The following is a 21,118-nucleotide window of genomic DNA, read 5'->3' as shown; positions in this document are numbered from 1 at the left end:
ATTTATTATGGACGCAATATTGGATCTTTACGGAATGAGACAAAAAAGATATTCATTTGAATTCATCGCCATCATAGCCATGTTGATTCAGCAAGATCTAGTTACCCGTTGAAGTTTTGTTGGTAAATAATGTAAATCATTTAATTGTGTAATAGAATGTGACACATTATTATTTTTTTGTCCTTATCTCATTCCGTGAAAATCCATCATGGCGCGCCCATAAGAAATAAGAAAGTAGTAATGTGTAGCTTCTACATCTAGCGTGTTATGGAAATTCTCATCACAGATTCAGATTCTTCGAAAGTCATTTTACCTTTTTCATGGATAACTAGATCGAAATGGTATCACTTATTATGAGTCGGTACGTGAAATAGCAGAGTGAGATATCAAAGAAAAAAGAACTTAAAAAAATCTTCCAATCCGATTGGACCAATTGTTAATTTAAACCATTCGGAGACACACACACACACATAAAAAATTTGCTGTGGTTAGCACAGATACCACTCGCACACCTGCGCATGTACGATTTTGCCCTTTTATGTCTAATGTACCATATTTGGTTCCAATTGGTTCGGTCGTTTAGCCGGAAATGAGAGTACAGACGGACCGACATCGAGATTTTGTTTTATTCGGATTCCTCGTGCTTCAAAACGTGTATTTCCGTAAAGAAAGTGGGGGGGGGGCATTTTTTACCCCATTGCAATATCTCCCTTACTAACGTGCGGGTGGTAAAAAAATGTTGGATTCATCTTATATTTTTAGAACGGCCCTCAAAGGGATTGTTTTTACCACTTAGTAAGGGAGGAGGTATTGCATTGGAGTAAAAAATGACCCCCCCACTTTTTTGACGGAAATACACGTTTTGGAGCACTAGCTATATGATATTAATGTTTTGATCTTAGTCGAACAAAATTTACCAGAAGGTTTTTTTTTGTATACCTACAGGACACTGTTTTAGAGACTTGAGAATCGCTTCTATCCTGAAGCGTCACGGCAGCTGGAGATCATCGAACGTAGCTTCAGGATACGTCCAAAATTCACTAAACAATAAAAAGTAAGTTGCTGAATCAATTTTTGGACTTGCTGACTGATATTGCACCATATAAGTCTACCACTACTGCTCTAATGTGTTCTGCTCCTTTTAGTAAAGAAAAGGTAGCACATCCAGAAGCTCGATTATTTAATTTCGGTAAATGTAAAAACCTGAATTTAAACGTTTACTTTAATAAATAATATTCATAACTGTATATTTTAATCCCAAGCAAAGCAAATAAAGAGCTTCTGTACACAAAAATTGAGATGAAATAGCCGTTTTGATCCCGAAAAGTGCAAAATAGTTATTTGTACAACCTACAACTAGAGAAGAAAGTGTAGTTTTTTAACACGAGTTCAAAGTTCGATTTACAAGAAATACATCCTCAATTAAGAACTTCAACATCTGTTCACAAGATTTGCTTGATGCTGGGCCTTCTGAAAACAATCATTTGGACAAAGAAGACAATTTTTTTGACATCAGTGCTTGTCAAAATTATAAATGAATTTTTCAATTCATTTAGGAAAAAGTCATCCAGAAGTTAATTCACTGATAAGAAGGATTCCACGGTCTCTCCGTGAACTTATTGCTGATTCTTTGTCCGATACTATCAATCATTGTATTGATAAAAACTCTTTTGAAAGTTGGAAGCAACTGTCTTTGTTTGCCTATAAGGTTTTCAAATTACTTGAATAAAAAAAACTGACCGAAAAACTTCTCTTACTAGTGTGATTAAACGAAATCTCAAGAATCTTTCTAATTTAAGTGATACAGCAGATCTTCTTGGAGATGGAGATAATCTTTTAAGATGCTTCGAAAATTGAAGCTGGAAATGTTAGCGGATCTGTACGTATTCTATGTTCAGATGTCTCTATCGCTGCCTACTCTGAGGATTCACATCGAATGCTGGAAATGAAACATCCACCGTCTCCCCCAAATATTGACCTCTTGCCTATTTCAGATGATTTGCCACCATTTCCGGAAATCACTTTGAAAGAATTGCTATTCGCTGTAGTAAGTTTTTATCATGACTCCGCTGGAAGTGTCGATGGTTTTCGACCACAGCATTTTCAAGATTTGCTTGGAAAGTCGTTGGATCTTCAGCATCCATCATATATCTTGTGTTGAGAGCTTCTGTCCTTCATATCTTTTCTCCTCGGTGAAGAAAGCAAGTTCTGCAGTCGCTTTAGCTGAACGCAGGAAGAAAAATACTCATGCTGACTTAGAGCCTACATTTATTTTCAATGGATTCGCTGTAGAAACCATGGGTCCCTAGGGAAATGAATCCCAAATCATGACAGCAGCAATTGGTAAAAAAACTTCAGCAAAAAACTGGAGAGTCCCGCTCAACCCAATTTATTTACCAACGAATCAGTTTAGAAATCCATGCCGAATACATTTTAGGAACCTTACCATTTTCTTGTAATTCTTTTGATGAAATTTACTCTGTTTTAAAACCCCATTCTTATATGTAATTTGTTCCTGTTCTATTATTTTCATTAAATGTTTACCTACTTATTGAAAAACACTTTCGTCTCAAGTTTTACCTACACATATTTTTTTCTGAAACTGCAATGAAAATTGAAAAGTTATCGTATGCAATAATGAAGTCTGACCCATAGCAATCTAGATACGGGTATGTTTCAATTTTAAATGTCATTATTAAGATTAACGCCGCAATTGCTTTTTACTTTCCTCACGAGAGAGGAAAATCACATTTTCTTCACCCTTTTTAGAGACGAAAGTAGTTTCAGAAAAAAATATTTACCCTGCTTTAGGTATCTTTTATTAATTTATGATACCAAATATCAAATCGATTGTTTTGCACAGAGGATCTTGGCTTCCATGTTACGCGGCTGCCTAGGGGTCGCTTCATGCCCTGATCATGAATTTACTAAAACAAGACGCTCGCATATTTTCCGTTTTCCTTTCCTGAAAGACGATACTTTTTAACAATATTAGAAACAGACGAACCGACAGAAGAAGTAAAAAAAGTTTTCTATTTCATACTTGTATCGCTTTACTAAGCGACGTCGTTATAAACTTGGCGATGAATAAAAGATAACTCAAATTATGACTACCGTGACACGGGGCTGCAATACGATCCATGTAAATCACATTTTCTTTTATTATATTTATACGGCTCACAATTTATACTCGCCGATAGAATCAGCCTGTAGTATATGCATATTAAAAATAAACACACGAAAAAAGGACGAAAACTAAACATTAATTTGCTTTTGTATCGCGATCGTGTTCATGTAGTACGTAACATAAAGTCAGAAATTATAACAACTACCTACTTTTACCGATAATGTTCGGCTGCGGTCTTAAATTCACCCTTCAACGCGAGGCTCTTACAACTCGCTAATTAAAACACAAATTCGAGGAAAAGATGGAAGCAGTGGGAACTAAATGTTGCGGTTTGACCCGACCTTCCCCCTTTTTTTTTTGTCGGTTGACCGCTAATAAATATTGTTGGTCTTGTATTGGGTAATAATATGTACACGTTACGGAACTCGCGCTTTATTAAGAGCTAGAACATAAACTATATATACATATGTACAACAAAACAAAAGTATATGGGGTTCGTGAGCTAAGAATAAATGTCTATGTACACGTCACACACTGGTAACGGCGCACTTGTATTTGATTCCACGATCACCCTTGTTCTTACAAAAAAAAGCAAGGGGAAAGCGGTGGTAAAGTTGTTCTGAACGTTTATGCTCAGATGCGATCTTGCGAGAGAAGATGCCAATGGAAGGGTGGCGAAGTTTCTTATACTAGTCGTGCGTATTTGCAAGTGGTAGGTTTTCAGGTGTCGTCCTCTAGCGCGGGGTTAAAGTAGTGGGTGCGCGGGCATCAACATCTTGGGGTAGATCGCGCGCTCCGTGCTGCGGGTTATTCGTAAACGGGTGCCTGTAAGGTTTGGCGCGTCTCTGTTTTGGCGGGTGATTATATTAGTAATGGTGGGCGTAACAATCTCCCCCTGCTGAACTGGAGAACGTCCCGGTCCCTGTTCAGGTTGTGTGGGTGGTGTCTTCCTTGGACGGCCCCTCTTCCATATGGGTAATACTGGGGCAGAAGCATGGTCTGCTACTCCGTGGTACGGGGTGAAAGCTGACGTGTGGTATGATCCCAGGGGGGTTCCTGGTGCGTCTGGGTTTTCAACCTCGTACGTGGTTGGAGATAGAGGCTGAAGAATCCTGTATGGACCTTCTCTTCTAGGGGCGAATTTGGCGCTTATCCCTTTCTTTTGGTTGCTGAGTGGGTGTGTGTTGACCCAGACCATGTCTCCGGGCGAGTATCGTGGTCCTTCTCGCTTGTGGGAGTCGGCCGTTGTTTTCCCCTTTTCCTGGGCGGTCTCCTGAGTTAATCTGGCCTCGCGAAGGGTATCCGTAGTTTCAGGAGGTAGGGCGTTACTTCTGGAACGAAGTTATCTGATAATATAATGGCACGCTGGTCTCTGGTGCAATCGTCTGGAGTTCGGAGTTCGCGTCCCATTGTTAGGTATGCGGGTGTGAAGCCTGTTGACTCGCATACTGTTGTGTTCATGGCGAATCTTATGGGAGCTAACTTGCTTGGCCAGTCTGCGTGGTCTCCTTTCACCAGTATGGCTAATTGGGTCTTCAAATCCCGGTTTTTCCTTTCCACGGGGTTAGATTGGGGGTGGTAAACCGGAGTGAGAGACTGAGTGATCCCTAAACAATGGGTCACATGTTGCATCGTGTTGCTCACGAATTGGGATCCGTTGTCGCTTCGGATTCGGCGGGGTGTTCCGTAGCGGAGGAATATTTCCGAGACGAGGACCTGGGCACAGGCTAGGCTGGTAGCTTGAGTGAGGGCGAATAATTCTACCCATCTTGACGCAATGTCTTCAATGATTAGGATCCATTTCTCCTTGGTGGGTGCCTCGGGGAGAGGTCCGAAGAGATCGATTGCTATTACTTCGAACCTCCTTGTTGGTGCAGGGGTCTGAAGGAGTCCTGCGGGCTTTTGGTTTGAAGCCTTATACCGTTGACAGTCGGCGCAATCTTTAATGTAGTCAGTGATGTACTTGCGCATCCCTGTCCAGTAGTAACGGCTAGCGATTTTTCGTAAGGTGCGCTCCGCTCCGTAATGTCCGGCGCTCGGGGCGTCATGGTATTTCTCGAGAATTTGGTCTCGTTCCCGTAGCGGTACTACTAGTTGAGGTTCTTCTTCATCGTGCTCATGAGTATACCGGTAAAGGATGCCCTGTGACATGAGATACCCTTTGGCGGTCCAGTGGTGGTAATCCTGGTTATCGGAAGTCGGAGTTTCAAAGTGGTCTATGATTTTCTTTACTTCCGGGTCCGATAGTTGACCTTGGCGGATGTCACTTGCGGATCGAGTAGGAAAATCGATGGTGATGGTACAAATCGCGCAGTTTTCTTGCGTGTCGGTGGTGCAGGGCGGCCTTGATAATGCGTCCGCGACCACATTGTGTCTTCCCGGGATATAACGGTAGGTTATGTCATAGGCCTGTAAGGTCAGGGCCCATCGCGCTAGTCTTCCCGTCGGAGATTTGAGGGTCAGTAGCCACTTGAGAGGTTGGTGGTCGGTGTAGAGGGTTATATGGCTGCCTTCCACATATCCTCGAAATTTTGCCAGTGCCCATACCACAGCTAGGGCCTCTCTGTCGGTGGTGGAATAGTTGCGTTCGGCGGGGGTGAGTAGGCGGCTTGCATACTCGACCGGTCGTTCATCTTCCTTTTCGCCTTGGGCCAGGAGCGCCCCGATGGCGTACTGGCTGGCGTCTGCCTTGATTACGAAAGGAAGTTGAGGGTCAGCCTGTCGTAGTATGGGTGAGCTGGTTAGGAGCGCCTTGAGCGTTTTAAAGGCAGCTTCTTGTTCCGGTCCCCATGTCCACGTCGCGTTCTTTTTTAACAGTGCCGTCAGCGGTTTTGTGTGTTGCGCGAAGCCTGGTACAAAGCGTCTGTACCAGGAGCAGGTCTGTATAAATGACATGAGGTGCTTTATATTTCTTGGTTCCGGGAGTTCAGCGATGGCAGCCGTCTTGGTTGGGTCCGTGCTGATGCCCTCGGGTGTGATCAAGTGTCCAAGATATCGGATTTGTTCTCTCGCGAAGTGACACTTCTTTCGCCGGGCCTTCAGGTTGCACTGCCGTAGGCGAGTGAGGGTGGCGTCGAGGTCGTGGAGATGAGTTGGGAAATCCTTGGACAGGACGATTATGTCGTCCAGGTATGCGAATAGCGTTATGCCGACCAGCTGGGCTTTCACGCGATCTATGAGCCGCTGGAAGGTGGCGGGGGCGTTACGGAGTCCGAATGCCATCCTTTTAAAGCGGTGTAGGCCCAATGGGGATATGAAAGCAGTTTTGTCCCTATCAACAGGGTCGACGGCGACTTGCCAATAGCCGGCCTGCAGATCGATGGTGGACATCAGGGGTGCGCGGGCGGCGTGGAGCAGGTCGTCCATGCGTGGCAGAGGATAATTGTCGGGGATTGTGACAGCATTTAGCTTTCGATAGTCAATGCATAGACGAGTGGACCCGTCTGGTTTGGGCACCAGCACCACTGGCGAGGCCCATGCGGACTCGCACTCTTCTATTATGTCGTTGTCGAGCATGTGCGACAACTCGGCCTGCAGGATTTGTTGCTTGGCGGCGTTTATTCGGTATGGCGGCGATGCTACCGGTTGGCAGGGCTTCGTGTTAATCGTGTGGAGGGCCAATGGTGTCGGGGCTCCCCCTGCAGAGAAGACATCCTCGTTTCTCTGGAGCATGACGTTGAGTTGGTCTTGCTCGCTCCTCGAGAGGTGGGTGGCCTCGTCGGCCCGTAGGTGAATGTCTTCTGCCTCTACCATGTAGAGGGAGACGGTGCGTCTGGCTCTCTTCTTGGGTGAATGGGGAAAGATCGTCGGCGGCGGGAGAGGTTGTAATGGCGTGGCAGGCTGCACGGGTAGCGTATCTGCGAATATGCTGTATAGTTCGGCGCTTATGGAGTCTTCCCAGTTGTGGGGTGTCTCCGGGCGGCTAGGGCGGCTTGGACTCCTTCCAAACAGGTGGATGTTTCGGTAGGCCCGTCGTCTTGGGTCTGTTGGGTGGCTGCTCTCCGGTACCTGGGTTGGAATAGTTGGCGGGCTGTACGGTGTAGGCGCGAAAGCCGAAAAGAAGTGGGCAGCCGGCTCCGGTTGAAAAGGATGTTGGCGCGGGTCGCCGATGAATGTCCAGTGTCTTTCTGGTAGGTTTAGAAGTATCCTCGCATCTTCTATGAAATCTACCCCGAGGAGGGTGCGATTTCGGGCTCCTGGGAGGACTAGGAATTCGGTGTGTATCACCCGGTCCACTAGGGTAACTGGCACTGTGGTGGTTAAGACGGTGGTGGGTCTTGGTTTGCCGTCAGCCAACACTAAGTTCACGTCACGTGGCACAAAATCACAATTCGCGGCACAGAGGGTACTATATAAAGTGTGTCCCGCGATACACTGTCGCGCACCTGTGTCAATGTACGCACTTCCTGTTGCACCCGCGATGGTAATGCTTACAATGGGGCGCACACGCGGCGGTGAGGGGTTGCTTGTGTCCGTTAGAAAGAAATCCACTGGCGCAATGCCTGTGCGTTCTTGGCAGTTCGGGCATTGGCTGCGTATTACTCCGGGTTTTCCGCATCCAAAGCATGCGAGGGTGGAGGCGGACGACCTGGTGGTGGGTGGTGTGGAGACTGGAGCTGACGAGGGGGTTGGTGCGGATGGTGCAGCTTCTTCTGCTCGCTTCCTCTTTCGGCAGTCTTCCCGTGTATGTCCCACGTGCTTGCAGTAAGCACATCGCGCCTTCTTCGTCGTTCCCTGGGATTGGGTCTCGTTCTTGGTGGGTGGTGGATCGACCTCTTCTACCTTCCTCAGCTCGCGCTGGAGTTCTTCGAAGGTGGTGAATGTTGATCTTGGGATCTTCTTCCGGATCCTGCGGTGTAGCAGACCGTACACCATGTGTAGTTGTATGGATTCGCTGATTTCCTCCTCAATGTGTGACAGGATGGCCCTCTTCTTCGCTATGAAGAGTTCGGTGGGGTCGTTTGGTCCTTGTTCGCCGTCGAAGAGGTCTCGGAAGAGCCGGTGTGGTGGTTTGGTTGGACCGAACGTTTTGAGCAGAAGGGCGGTGGCGTCGTCCCATTTGCTGACTGTCCGCTTCACCCCTTGCCACCAAGTAGCTGCATCTCCTTCTAATAACATTGACATACCTGTCAGCGCATTTTCCTCGGAGATGGCCGTGCAACTCTTGTAGGTGGTGATGCTGTACACGAATGCTTCGGCGTCACCTTTCCCGTCGAATCTGGCGGTGCACTTGGCAAAGGATCCGCTGTAGGTCGTCCTGGTGGAGTCGAGGGATTGGATCAGCTCCTTTAACATGTCGCTGGTCATGATGAAAGGTGTGCTGTTGGAGTCTGACATTTTCTTGGCATTGCTTCTTGTTGTGGGAGGCGTTTTGACTTTTCTTAGCACCACTGGTTGGGCGCCACTTGTTGGTCTCGTATTGAGTAATAATATGTACACGTTACAGAACTCGCACTTTATTAAGAGCTAGAACATAAAACTATATACACATATGTACAACAAAACAAAAGTATATGGGGTTCGTGAGCTAAGAATAAATGTCTATGTACACGTCACACACTGGTAACAGCGCACTTGTATTTAATTCCACGATCGCCCTTGTTCTTACAAGAAAAAGCAAGGGGAAAGCGGTGGTAAAGTTGTTCTGAACGTTTATGCTCAGATGCGATCTTGCGAGAGAAGATGCCAATGGAAGGGTGGCGAAGTTTCTTATACTAGTCGTGCGTATTTGCAAGTGGTAGGTTTTCAGGTGTCGTCCTCTAGCGCGGGGTTAAAGTAGTGGGTGCGCGGGCATCTACATCTTGGGGTAGATCGCGCGCTCCGTACTCTCGCGGCTGCTGCGGGTTATTCGTAAACGGGTGCCTGTAAGGTTTGGCGCGTCTCTGTTTTGGCGGGTGATTATATTAGTAATGGTGGGCGTAACAATATCAATTTTCTTAAGCGTTCTGGTTAAAGGAAGAACATGACTTGTCAGATTGTCGCCCATGTTAGAATAGAGCAAGGAAGCAAATGATTTTATAATCTTTTCAATTTATAAGTTGTTATTGGTAAGACACAATGGCGATCGACATCACGATAGCGTAACAACAACACGCGGCCAAGGTGGGTGACGAATAGGTAACAAATTTATACACAAAAAGATGTATCTTCTATTTTGACAAACTGCTTTAGACATAAAAACACTTGATTTACGTCTTGGTTTTACACGTTTATGATTATCGCCATAAAACCGTAAGGGGGTATAAAAAAGAAGTTGGTTTATTCGATAAAGAATCTCGGAATACCTGATGGCGTCACAACGACGCTTAGATTTGAATATCCAAAAAGTATCGTTGATCCCCATAGTCGCCTTTGTCCTTACGTTAAAATTAGCATAAATACTGTCAAACTCTCTAACCCAGAAGTTAACAATGAAATGTTTACAACAGGTTTAAAAAAACAGAAAATTTAAACAAAAGTCCAAGTATCCCCGACAAGATGTAACAAATCAAGGTCGATAAAGTTGGCACCTCCACTTTGCCCAAATCAAATTTGTACACACTTAGTTCCTCCGGAAAACCTATTTTAAAGTGGGGTGCTAACTTGAAAGTTGAAATCGTACTAGCACACCCACTTTCCCCGATTGAAATTTTATTAGTTGCATCAAAAACTATGAATTAAATACCCGCATTAGATAATCATAAAAAAAACAAATAATAATGTTGACAATACCTCAAATAAAATTAAAAGTGAAAACATTGGGATCTCCGTAATGGCGAGACATACAGTGCAGCTGTAGATTAAATAGGGACAAAGTTACCCATTTATGTGACCAAAAAACGCATTTGAAATTTTTTAAAAATCTTTGCAAATAAACTGAAAAAAATTTGGTTTTCATTTTAGATTTATATATTTTTCCAAATAGTCATTCGAACCTTTTCTTATTAACATCGCCGACAAATATTAGCGTTCCCATTTTCAAATTTTCGTTGCCTTTCATATTTTTTGTTGAGACCAAAATTGAAAGATACTCCTTTCTGAAACGGGCTTGCAGTAGCTTCCTCCCCTTCTGGAAAACTTGAGCTTTCATAAACAAGGATGGTGTCAAAGGTCGAATATAATCCAGATCTTCCGTCAAAATTAATGATCCACTCTACAGCTGCTAAACAATGTCGTAATTCCTCCCGATCAAGTTTAGCTTTCCCAATGATCCTCATCATTAAATCTTTAATAAGACGGATTAATCGTTTCCAAAATCGGCCCCACCAGGCTTCAGTTTGAACGTTAAATTTTCAAACAATTTTCTTTGTGCCAGTTTCCCTTTCAAGTTTGTTCCAATCTAACTTCTTGTCTTCCAATTGTCAGAAAATGTGGTAGTGGGTCGACCCATCGTGTACAGGTAAATATCTTTCCAGAGAATTCAAAAATGTTCCAGTATCGAAAGCTAAGTCGATGTTCGAAAGCTTACTTACTTCTTCCATGCCCATAAACACCTGTATATTGTCCTGAGCAACGCTGAACCCACAAGTATAGCCACAAATGGTCCATCAAATAATGTCTCGACAGCAGTTAAGTTATTTTCTAACTTGAGGATTTTTCCTGAGATCCGGTTTCCCCAATAATCACTTCGAATCACATTGTCAATTTCAGCTAATGAGAACGCGGCAGCAGATGTCATTTTGATTTAGAAAGATCTCGTAATCCGTGGATGTTTTGTTGAGAAATGAATGTAAAATCATTCGATTTTGAAACTTTTCTTGTAAGTTCATGTAAGAATGACGTGTGACACGTCATTATTTTTCTTTTTTTGTCCTCTATATAATTTCGAAAAAATTCAATATGAAGCCCATAAGAAATAAAGGGTGCTATGGAAAGGCTGATTCAGATTCACATTCTCCAAAAAAAAAACCAATTAACCTACACTGTATCTCGAGCTGTATCTCACACCGTTACGAAGACCCCAATGGGGAGGCACAAATTTGAACCACTCTGTATACAGTAGCAGATGTCCGCAGGATATCAGAGATTTCCAGATATTTGAGGAGAAGGATGAATATGTAAGGCCCCCAGTGTCCCAACTAACCCAAAACACAAACTGTGACTACTGAGAAATCTAACCGTCTCACGTTTTTAAAATCTGTTTGAAATTCTGCATTTCCAAAATATTTCGTCGCCCCTAAAAGACTCAACCTTTGGAAGAAGGATAACCGATTTGGCTAGGTGTGCCCAAATTTTTTCGGACCTAAATATGACTACTTTTAGGTGCGGGCAAGAATTGTACTTTTTTGAATTAAAAAAACTAATTTTGCATTCTTTATGTTCATGTGGAAAAATCCTCAATTTTATTCCACATTAGGAAGTTTAGGAACACTTACAAAAGAAGAACACGCAAACCCAAAAACCTAGCTAAAGCTGGAAATTCCCTGATTGTTTCTGTTACAGTTCTTGGGAAATAAATTATAGAAGAATCTCAAATTTTGAGATCCATAAGAAACATTTTAGACATTCGGTTTATTTGATGTCCATTAACCTAGCAGAGCAAGGTCCGCAGCAGACAATCAAACATATTGCATAATTAGGTGCTAATTAAGTGCCCTATTCTCGAATTAAATACTCCTTTTTTTTAAATTATTACATGTTCTGCCAGGTTCATACACTACCGCTCAAAAGTATTCAGCCATCCAGTTATTGGCCGATAAAAAGGAAATTGGATAAAATTTAAAAGTTTATTCACTGTATATTATATTGACTGTATATTATAAGCCTAGTTATCGCCTTACCGTTCTATCGTTGTTTGTAACCCTTTTTCTGAATAAAATCATGACCAATTAATGTAATCTACTTTCTTCAGTTTTACTCTTGATACCCAGCTGGCCAGTTTATGAATAATAATTTAAATTTTGAAGTTGTCTGGAATAGAACAACCGAATGCAATGTTTATTTGTTTATCTTACTTGATTCATCTGCCTTTATTCTACCTGTAGAGAAGTTCAAATGCAAAAAAACAATTTCTGGTAAGTTTCAGTCAATAACATGGCTAAAATGAGGAAAGAGGAATTATAAAAAGAAATAATTAATTTTGGCTCGACAACTCCACAATTGGACTGTTGAATACTGGAAAAGTCTTTTGAAGCGAATATAAAAACACCATTAATTTAGTATATAGCAATAAAGAATTAAAAAAAATGTTAGTGGCTGAATACTTTTGAGCGGTAGTGTATGAACTCAGAAGAGCACTACCTTTAAAACCCAAGAAAATGAAAAGTGAACTAACTATAATTAGGTGGTAATTAAGTGCCCTATTCCCGAATTCAATACTCCTTTTCTTTTAATTATGACATGTTCTGCCAGGTTCATATTAACTCAGCAGAGCACTACCTTAAAAACCCAAGAAAATCAAAAGTGAACTAACTATAATTAGGTGCTAATTAAGTGTCCTATTCTTGAATAAATGCTCCTTTTTTTTAAATTATGAACCTGGAAGAACATGTAATAATTTAAAAAAAAAAGAGCATTTAATTCGGGAATAGGGCACTTAATTAGCACCTAATTATAGTTAGTTCACTTTTGATTTTCTTGGTTTTTTGAGGTAGTGTTCTGCTGAGGTCATATGAACCTGGCAAAACATGTAATAATTTAAAAAAAAGGTAGCATTTAATTTAGGAATAGCGCACTTAATTAGCACCTAATTATGCAATATGTTTGATTGTGTTCTGCTGACCTTGCTCGGTTAGGTTCATGGACAAGTTTATTTGGAAAAAATTCTTGTTTCAGTCCTTTCTACTTATCCACTGTTTTTAATATAATTATCCCATATCGGTAAAGTAGGCCAATATCACGACATTGGCCCTTATAAAACAAAAATAATACAAGATAAAAAATGACAACGGCCCATTCTGAAAACGTACATTAACATTTCGTACAGGGTGTCCCAATTTGTATGTCCTGATAGGAAAGTTTTTCACTCGTAGGAATATTGGGAAACGGTTTTTAGATTGCCCATACAATTTTCCAAGAAACTTCGATTCTGCTGGATCTTTCTCAAATAGCTACGTGTTAATTTCAATGACTCAATTAGCTAGCTTTTGCCAGATATCTCAGAATATGGTGCTATAACGAGAAAATCTCAGGTAATAAGTAGGTATATGACAAATCTGAAGACGTAATCTAATGCAGAATTCGATAATAAGTATAACTTCTATCCCTCGTGGTTTTTTTATTTTCTTCGATATTAAAAAAATCACCTTTGAACAAATGAATTTGCTAACCGAGCAATTTAAACAATTTTCAAAAATATCGAAGTTATTTATAATCGAATTTTGCATTAGATTACGTTTTGGTCTTTTTCCTATTTTGCACGTTCTTTTCGAGTTAAGAGTTACGACACAACCATTTTTCACCGTCTTGAAAAAACGAACTAAGTCAATTTTTTTTTAAATTTCAAGGTTATCACGTTACTATTTGATAGAGCTCAAAACCGTTACCATATATCCCTACAGACAACAGAGTTTCATATCAGGACATCGAAATTGGAACACCCTGTACAGAATCTCTTTTCCGTAATCGTGAGACGCATATACAGTATTAAAGGTCTTCCTCCTATCAAGACAATATGTTTTGCCGTTTTCCCAACGAAATTTGCGGTAAAGTTGTTTACTAGAAATGTAACATGAAAGAGATATTTTTCTTGCATTAACACACAGTAGGTCTCTGTGCGTTTCCAGTCAATATTTGCAAGTTTCTGGGTATCACCGATGGATAGTGTCAGCTTTCCAATGTATTTATTGATTGATGAAATTTGCTTGCTCAACTACAGGTTTTACCCCAATTACAGTTGAGCAGTACATACATTTACATTTAAGTGAGTAAATGAAATATAACTCAAGTATAACAAAAACAAGGTACACAAGAAATAAAATAATAATTAGTAATTAAGTAGTTACTAGCTACAGAGGACACAAAAAAACAAAAAGGCACTAGGAATAAAATATAAATTAGATGCATTTATAGTTATAACGATCACGGCTAACAATATTTGAAACTTAAACAAAAACTTACAAAAACTTAAACAAAAAAGCATTCTGTATGACTGCCAAAACTAACGAGTTACATGATTGGAGCAGGGAAATCACGAATCACACGGGTTACAAAATGTTATAAGATTCTTTACAGTACGTGCAGATAGCATTTCTTTTTAAATTCGTGAAGGCAGTCTCCAAATATATCCAACTGTGGTGGTAATTCATTATATGTGCGCAACATACTAATTAATGGTGAATGTTTGAGGACATTTGTACGAGCGTATGGGATATGAAATAATGATCTCGACCGACTGGAGTATGAATGGGTGATAAATCCAATTTGACTGAGCAATCCACTATCATCTGTGAAACCTCGAAGAAGCTTATAAAGGAAAGTTAGCTGTAGTATTTTTCTCCTGGTATTCAAACTTTTTAAATCAAACATCTACGTGTAATGATTGATACGTATACTGTATAGATATCTAGAGCGAACCAGAATATATACCGGCGGATTTCCCAAAAATCCGAGAATGTCCATGAATTTCCGAGGATGTTCCAGGATGTCTGATGGGAAATATGATTTTACCTCGGATTTTACACACTAAACGGATATTTTATCTGTGATTTCCCGGTCGGGATACCACGTAAATAGGGAAAGTTGGATTGGATTCAAGGAACAAGAATGTAGGGAAACGTAATGTATACGTAGACTGGAGCCAGACGCCACCTACCCCTAAAAGCAACATAAACCCCTAAGGCGCATCTAAAAAGCGGCAGAGCACCTCGGTAATGGATTTGACCCATTTTCAATACCCTTTGTGGTATTATAGGTCAACTGTGCAAAGTTTGAACCGAATCGCCCGAAGCATTTGGCAGTTATCGTGTTCACGGACAGACGGACACCATCGACTCCCCTATAAAGTTTGCATCCAAAAATAGCTGCTTTGGCGACGAATGTACTTTCTCCCCTGGTTTCTTCCTGAACAGATAATAGGTATCGGGGTAACACAAATCCGCAAATTTAACAGAATCTATTATTGGAAAAAGTGATAGACCACATAATCTTTGGAGAGCCTAGTGGACGACAAGAGGAACACGCAGCTAGAGGAAAGAAATTTACACTTTCAGCAAGATGGGGCACCGCCACATTATGCTTTGGCTCCTGTTAAATGGATTGGCAAATGAGGTAACATAGGATAGGATGGTCACTACGGTCTCCCGACTTGACCACTCTTGATTTCTTTGTAGGCATGGGGAGATTTGAAAACGATAGTGTATAATGTGCATATTGCAATTTTAAAGTGAGAGTAGATGGGGATGAAAAATTTTTTTAAACAAACGTATAAATTACAATCGGCGATTCGTTTTAAATTGAAAGCACTGTATGCAAATCTACTGCTAACTTCACAAGGGACCTTCCATTCAAGAATCACATTGAAAATCGTCCAAATTGATTTCAACTCCAAGATATTATATTGTATACACACCTCCTATGATACGGAACGAAAATATGCCCCTTTTTAAACTGTATAAGTATTTTCGTTCGAGACTGAGATTAATCAAGCGCAAAATTCGAAGCTTTCGTTACCGTTATTAGGTATGTAATTAATTTTTTTCCAGAGCCCATTATAATAACGTATACGGTGCGTTAATGATATTGCAATTATGATAATTTAAATGAATTTCGAAGAGTAACTGGGTTTATCTAAAAGTGATGTAGGTCTTTAATTAATCATCTATCAGATTTTGACATACGTTAACATTTATTATAAGACACGTCAAACCAAATCTTTTCCCATCAAACTAAAAGCAAGTCATACAACAACTAATTGATATCGTAAGTAGGTACACAATTGGTACTGCTTAGTTAGTCATTCAAACGTATTAAAAGGAAACATGACCGTTAAAGGCACGTGGTTCCCGTAAACTAATTTGTGATCGCAGCGGGAATAAACAAACACTCCTTATAAAAACTAAATAAGTGAATGACTGAACACATTCTTATGGAAGGGTCATTAGTTATGTTTGATACTTTATCGTCATGATTAGGTGTAGTCATGACGCTGATTAGAAAAATGGTACAAGACGTGACTTACTTTATCGGGGATCTTTCTTCCCTTCTGATTTCTGGGGCTCAGCTCGTCCTCCACCGACGCCATCCTGTTAAACTTCTGGGTGCGCTCCTTGACGCTAATCGGCTGCTTGTCGTTCTCGACGCCAGGATTTTCGCAGTCATCTCGTGGCGGCTCCTCCATTTTTGATTTCTCGCTGTTGCGTCGCCTTGGTGGTGCTTGTGGGGCGATCGATTCTGCCAGAGATATGGACGAGGAAATTGAGATGTTGTCACAGGAAACGTTTGGGGAGGGTGTGGTTGGTGGTGGTGGCGGTGGTGGACGATAAGGCGGCGGTTGTCTCCGCGGGCTTGCATCCTGGATTGAATGCGATGGCGAGACCGGGATGCCTATCGAATTGATTGGATCGAGGCAAGGTTTGGGAGAGGTGATGGGAATCGCAGGGAGATCGGGGCAAAGGGAGTACTTTGGTTTTAGGATTAGGAATTTTTCGTCGCCTTCAGTTTTCGTCGTGGCTAACGTGTTGATGAGTTTCTTAAAAGTCGTTCGTGCCTCATCTGAAATTAAACAAATTTCGATAAGCGCTGTTTGTTTTGTTGAATTTAGTACATAATGGCCCTATTTTATATGACCCCGACAGATTTTACTTGTATAACACAATTAACGGCATTACATTTTCTTACTTTGAACGATTGTTACCTTTTCCGGCTTGTTTTTATAGCACTACTAGCACAATTTCAACCTTGATGGATGAAAATATAAAAAAATTCCATTATTACTTATCAAGAAAATCATCACGTACTGCAATTTGAAAATGGCATACAAGTGACTTTAAAAGACATTCCGAGCGAAATTCCAAATTAAAATCAATTGAATATTCAGATTAAAGCAGATACAATTTTGCAGTGCCATTTTAATATTTTTCGAGCTATTTATTAATATTAATTTTAATCTTATGGGGAATGTAGTTACAGGGCGAACCGCCCACCCTATGACTCTTATTGTAATCCCTTGAATGTAACATGGGGCACAACTTCGTTTCGGCGGCTGGACCGCCTCGCCTTGTCCTCTCACTACGGCAAAGTTGTCAGAACTTAAACGTCACTTCCGAAATTTATTAACAGGGCGAGGTGAGGCGGCGCAGCCGCCGAAACCGAAGCTATGTCCCCTGTTGTATTCCTTTTAATATTGTAACGTAAATTTAATTACAACTAATTAACAATACATTTTCAACGGTCTTTAAATGAATTGCTTTATAACTGTTATACAGTTTTATTTATCCCTCACAAATACACAAATAACAGTGCGAACTATTCATTGCTTCGATTTGCTTTGCTGAGTATTCCCAAATGTTCTCGAACATGTAAAGTACTTCAACAATATCGGGAATATTATTTCACTTTCGAGAATCATATGAAATACCTTTCAGCCCCAGAGTGAAACTCTTACTGCCAAATAAGAATCCGTTTAATTTTAGCAATGCTTTAATAGCACCTTTTACTTTATCTCCAATTACAAAAAATTCCTCGCTTTCGGGGTAGATTTCGCCGCAAGGGGGAAATCTCCTACATCAAATATCCATTTAGTAGAAGTAATAAATTCCTCTTTTGATCATATATTTGAAATATATAATATAATTTGAAAACATTTTGTGATAAACTCCATGTTGATATTTCACCTATTTTTGAAAATATTACAAAATACCTACTACAAATAGAAGAAAAGAAGAATTTAGGTTGAGGGGTTGGTCACGACTTACTTTAGGGGACACAAATTTCCTTCATTACTTAAAAATTGCCACCATTTCCGTTTTGAAATTTCCCCAAATTTACACAGAATCTCTCCCAGTTAACGTGAAATGAGTAACTCTAACTTCTCTATAGAAACGTTTTATTTTTCTAAAATTTCCTCAGAATTTCATCGTAATTTCCTCTTAGTTCCTAAAAATTTCATTATATTTCCCTAGAATTTCCTCCTATTTCCCCAAAGCTTATATTTTCCCAGAATTTCCTTTAATTTCGTCCATTTCCTACATACTCCCCAAGTTATTCCCTATATGAGGAAAAAGAATTTCCCTCATCATGAGGGGTTAGTCACGACTTATTAGAGAACAAAGGTTTCCTTCATAACCTAAATATTGCTAACATTGCCCTTAATTTTCCAACATTTCTAAATTTCCTAATATTTCCCTAGAATTTCCTCATTCCCAAGCTCATTCCCCAAAAATTCATGTATTTCCCCAGAATGTCCTTTAATTTCGTTCCATTTCCTACATAGCCTGCAGCTATTTCCTCGAAATTTCCTATATGAGGAACAAGAATTCCCGAGAATTCCCCTCGTGACCAAACCCTCGCTTTAGGTATACTCGAATCGTGCATTAGATTACGTTTTTAGCTTGTTCTCATATTGCACGGTGCAACGGTGCGAAAAAAATCTAATGTCGACGAATTTTTTTTGAAAAAAATTTCATGTGCAATTCTTGCTCGTACCTCAAAAATTGTCATGAAAATGTGTAAGTACACTACTAGTACTTAAGTGTTTAACAATTGCCGAAATATACTACAGACCGGAATTTTTCTACCACCCCTGCTTATGAACCTGAAGGTAAGAATTTGTATAAGATCTGAAAGAGCATACGAAAAAAACCTGGCCTAATCAGCTAATTCTATCCTACTTGTGGTTGCCGTGAAAAAATTTGGTACTTCGCACTTTCCGGAAGAAATGTTTGTTTTGGTCCCGTCCTACAATAGGTACCAAGTTTTTTTAAACGCTTAATTTTTACACCCTTTATATCGACAGAGGTATCTAGCGGCCCAACGAAACCAATAAATAATAGTACCCCAAAATCTGAATATTCTCTCGAACATCTTCAAATGAAAGCAACATTTTTAAAATGGTCCAGTCGGTCCCGCTTTTATTTGGACAATCTCTTGTTTTTATTGGCCTTGGCCGTTCGTATTTAAAATTGCATCTTGTGTTTGCATATGTTTATAAATTAAAGGTTTAAATTGTAAAGAGAGTTGTAAAATTTACTATGAAATTTTAACACCCTATAGATCAATCACGAAGCATTTGCATGCGCTCACAAGGCGACTCGTCCCGAAGGATTCGTTCAAGAATATTTACGGAACTGCCCAAAATATATTCAAGCTAAGAAATTACATTTTTCAGTTTAATGACCCTAAAAAACATTCGTTCCGAAATATTTGGCTAAGAATCCAGGCAAATTGAGGTAATCTGTCGGCCAGTTAACTGCCATGGTCTCGGCCATGGTTTTCAAATCTGTTCATCTTCATCTTTTATGGTAGATAAAGGAATCATGATCCGAGTCTTAGATGCTACACCCTGTATTGGGAACATAAAATGCAAATAAGTGTGTTCAAAGTAATTTCTTCAACGTCCCTTTGAAAAATGTAAAAACATGGTTCAATTAACTATTTAATAATCTAGGCAACATTGTTTGGAGGGGGGCAGAACCGTCATTTCAATTAAACAATTGAAATTATTGAAAGAATACACGGAATCCATATGATAATAATGTGAATAAAATCGCTTACTTGTCGGTACAAATCAAAATTATAAAATCCAAGTTCTCTTGAAATAAAACAAAATATTTAGTCTAAATTTTCCTTTGGTTTTTTTGGCCATACCTCGTATAGTAAATCTACATTATGAGGATAAATCCGTTAGGACTTTTCATTCGTCAAATTCGTATTTATTCACCTTTCTGAAATCGATAGAATGAAAATGAAATGCTTTGAAAAGAAACAAAAAGTAATATCATTCTTTAAATACTTAAAACAATGGTAATATCTTTAACCAATCGTGAGGTCATAAACGTTTCCCTCCCAAATCGTAAAACAGCTGATTGTCAACATTATCAACCGATTAGATTAACATGCAGGAGGTAAGTAAAACCGCTAATTTTTCCTTTTAATTAAAGTTTCCGTTATCAAATCACAATAAATTATGTTTATTACGTAAGATGAAAAGTAATAAGCACGTGAAAAATAGGTACCTGTAGGTACAGTACACGTCAGAAAAATTTTTCAGTCCGTGCCAACTGAATTTGAATAAGGCGGCAAAATCAAAATTTAAATTGAAAAGGAAAACTCGTTGACTTTTAAATAAAAAAAAACTGGACCACCTACATAAACTTATTGCTTTATAACGTTCCAACAGGTAGTCGAAAGTAAACAAAGCGCTTTAATGGAAGTTACGCTTTGAGAAATGCAAAATGAAAACTCACCCCTTGTAGAGGGATCCGTCAAGTATCTTTTGAAGTGTTTGACAACATCGCGATTTGACACAATTCCGCCTTTTTCGATAAAATAATCGCGAATTACATCAATTGACAGTTCGTTCGCAGCCATGACTATTTTTGGAACGTAAAACGACGAATATGGTACGATCTCGGCCGAGGCAACCTTACACATTGAACTTGAAAACGGGATTATTACGTACGAGGAAGATTCAATAAACCAGATAACAGCTGTTGTAATGAAGTTTAGTATTACGGATTAGGAAACGCACGTAAACTGCTATAAATCGCTCGAAATTTGAGTTTCTGATTCAAATTTAGCGCCATTTTTGTCATTGACAGTTGACCTTTATTGACAGAAAATGTAAAACCTAGCAATTTCACACCCCCCCGCATCTATCGACGAGGAACGCAATTCCCATTGCTAATACTGCAAGCTCTCGTTTAACGTCTTTTAAAGAAAGAAGTTACGGGAAATTTTTGCATGCCAAATAAGCTTACCGATTTTTTGCAGCTGGGGATATCTAAAGCTAGAAGTTTGGTTATATAAATCGTGGAGAAGTTGCTAAAGTTAAAGCCAAACCTTAAAACTAAAACTGTTCGTTCAACCGTTTTAGATTTCATACGAATTGAATAAAACTTGAATATGCATTTCCAA

The 21,118-nt window shown here is 40.1% G+C and overlaps 1 protein-coding gene across 6 annotated transcripts in view; it reads right to left on the bottom strand.

The window, feature by feature from the left end:
* The window catches only part of LOC116173164 (ankyrin repeat domain-containing protein SOWAHB), a 118,185-nt gene extending 97,580 nt beyond the window's left edge, over window positions 1-20,605 (bottom strand). For all 6 annotated transcript variants that reach the window (XM_031490470.1, XM_031490471.1, XM_031490472.1 and 3 more), the window contains exons 1-2: window positions 20,449-20,605; window positions 16,224-16,756 (exon numbers count right to left, since the gene is read on the bottom strand). In XM_031490470.1, the coding sequence (XP_031346330.1) occupies window positions 16,224-16,756; window positions 20,449-20,572 (657 nt within the window). In that variant the 5' untranslated portion in view covers window positions 20,573-20,605. The remainder of the gene's footprint in view (window positions 1-16,223; window positions 16,757-20,448) is intronic.
* Window positions 20,606-21,118: the final 513 nt, after the last annotated feature.

This window comes from Photinus pyralis, unplaced genomic scaffold (genome assembly GCF_008802855.1).
Source record: "Photinus pyralis isolate 1611_PpyrPB1 unplaced genomic scaffold, Ppyr1.3 Ppyr1.4_LG6, whole genome shotgun sequence".
In the NCBI taxonomy this organism is placed as follows: domain Eukaryota; kingdom Metazoa; phylum Arthropoda; class Insecta; order Coleoptera; family Lampyridae; genus Photinus; species Photinus pyralis.
This window is presented reverse-complemented; position numbering and strand designations above follow the sequence as displayed.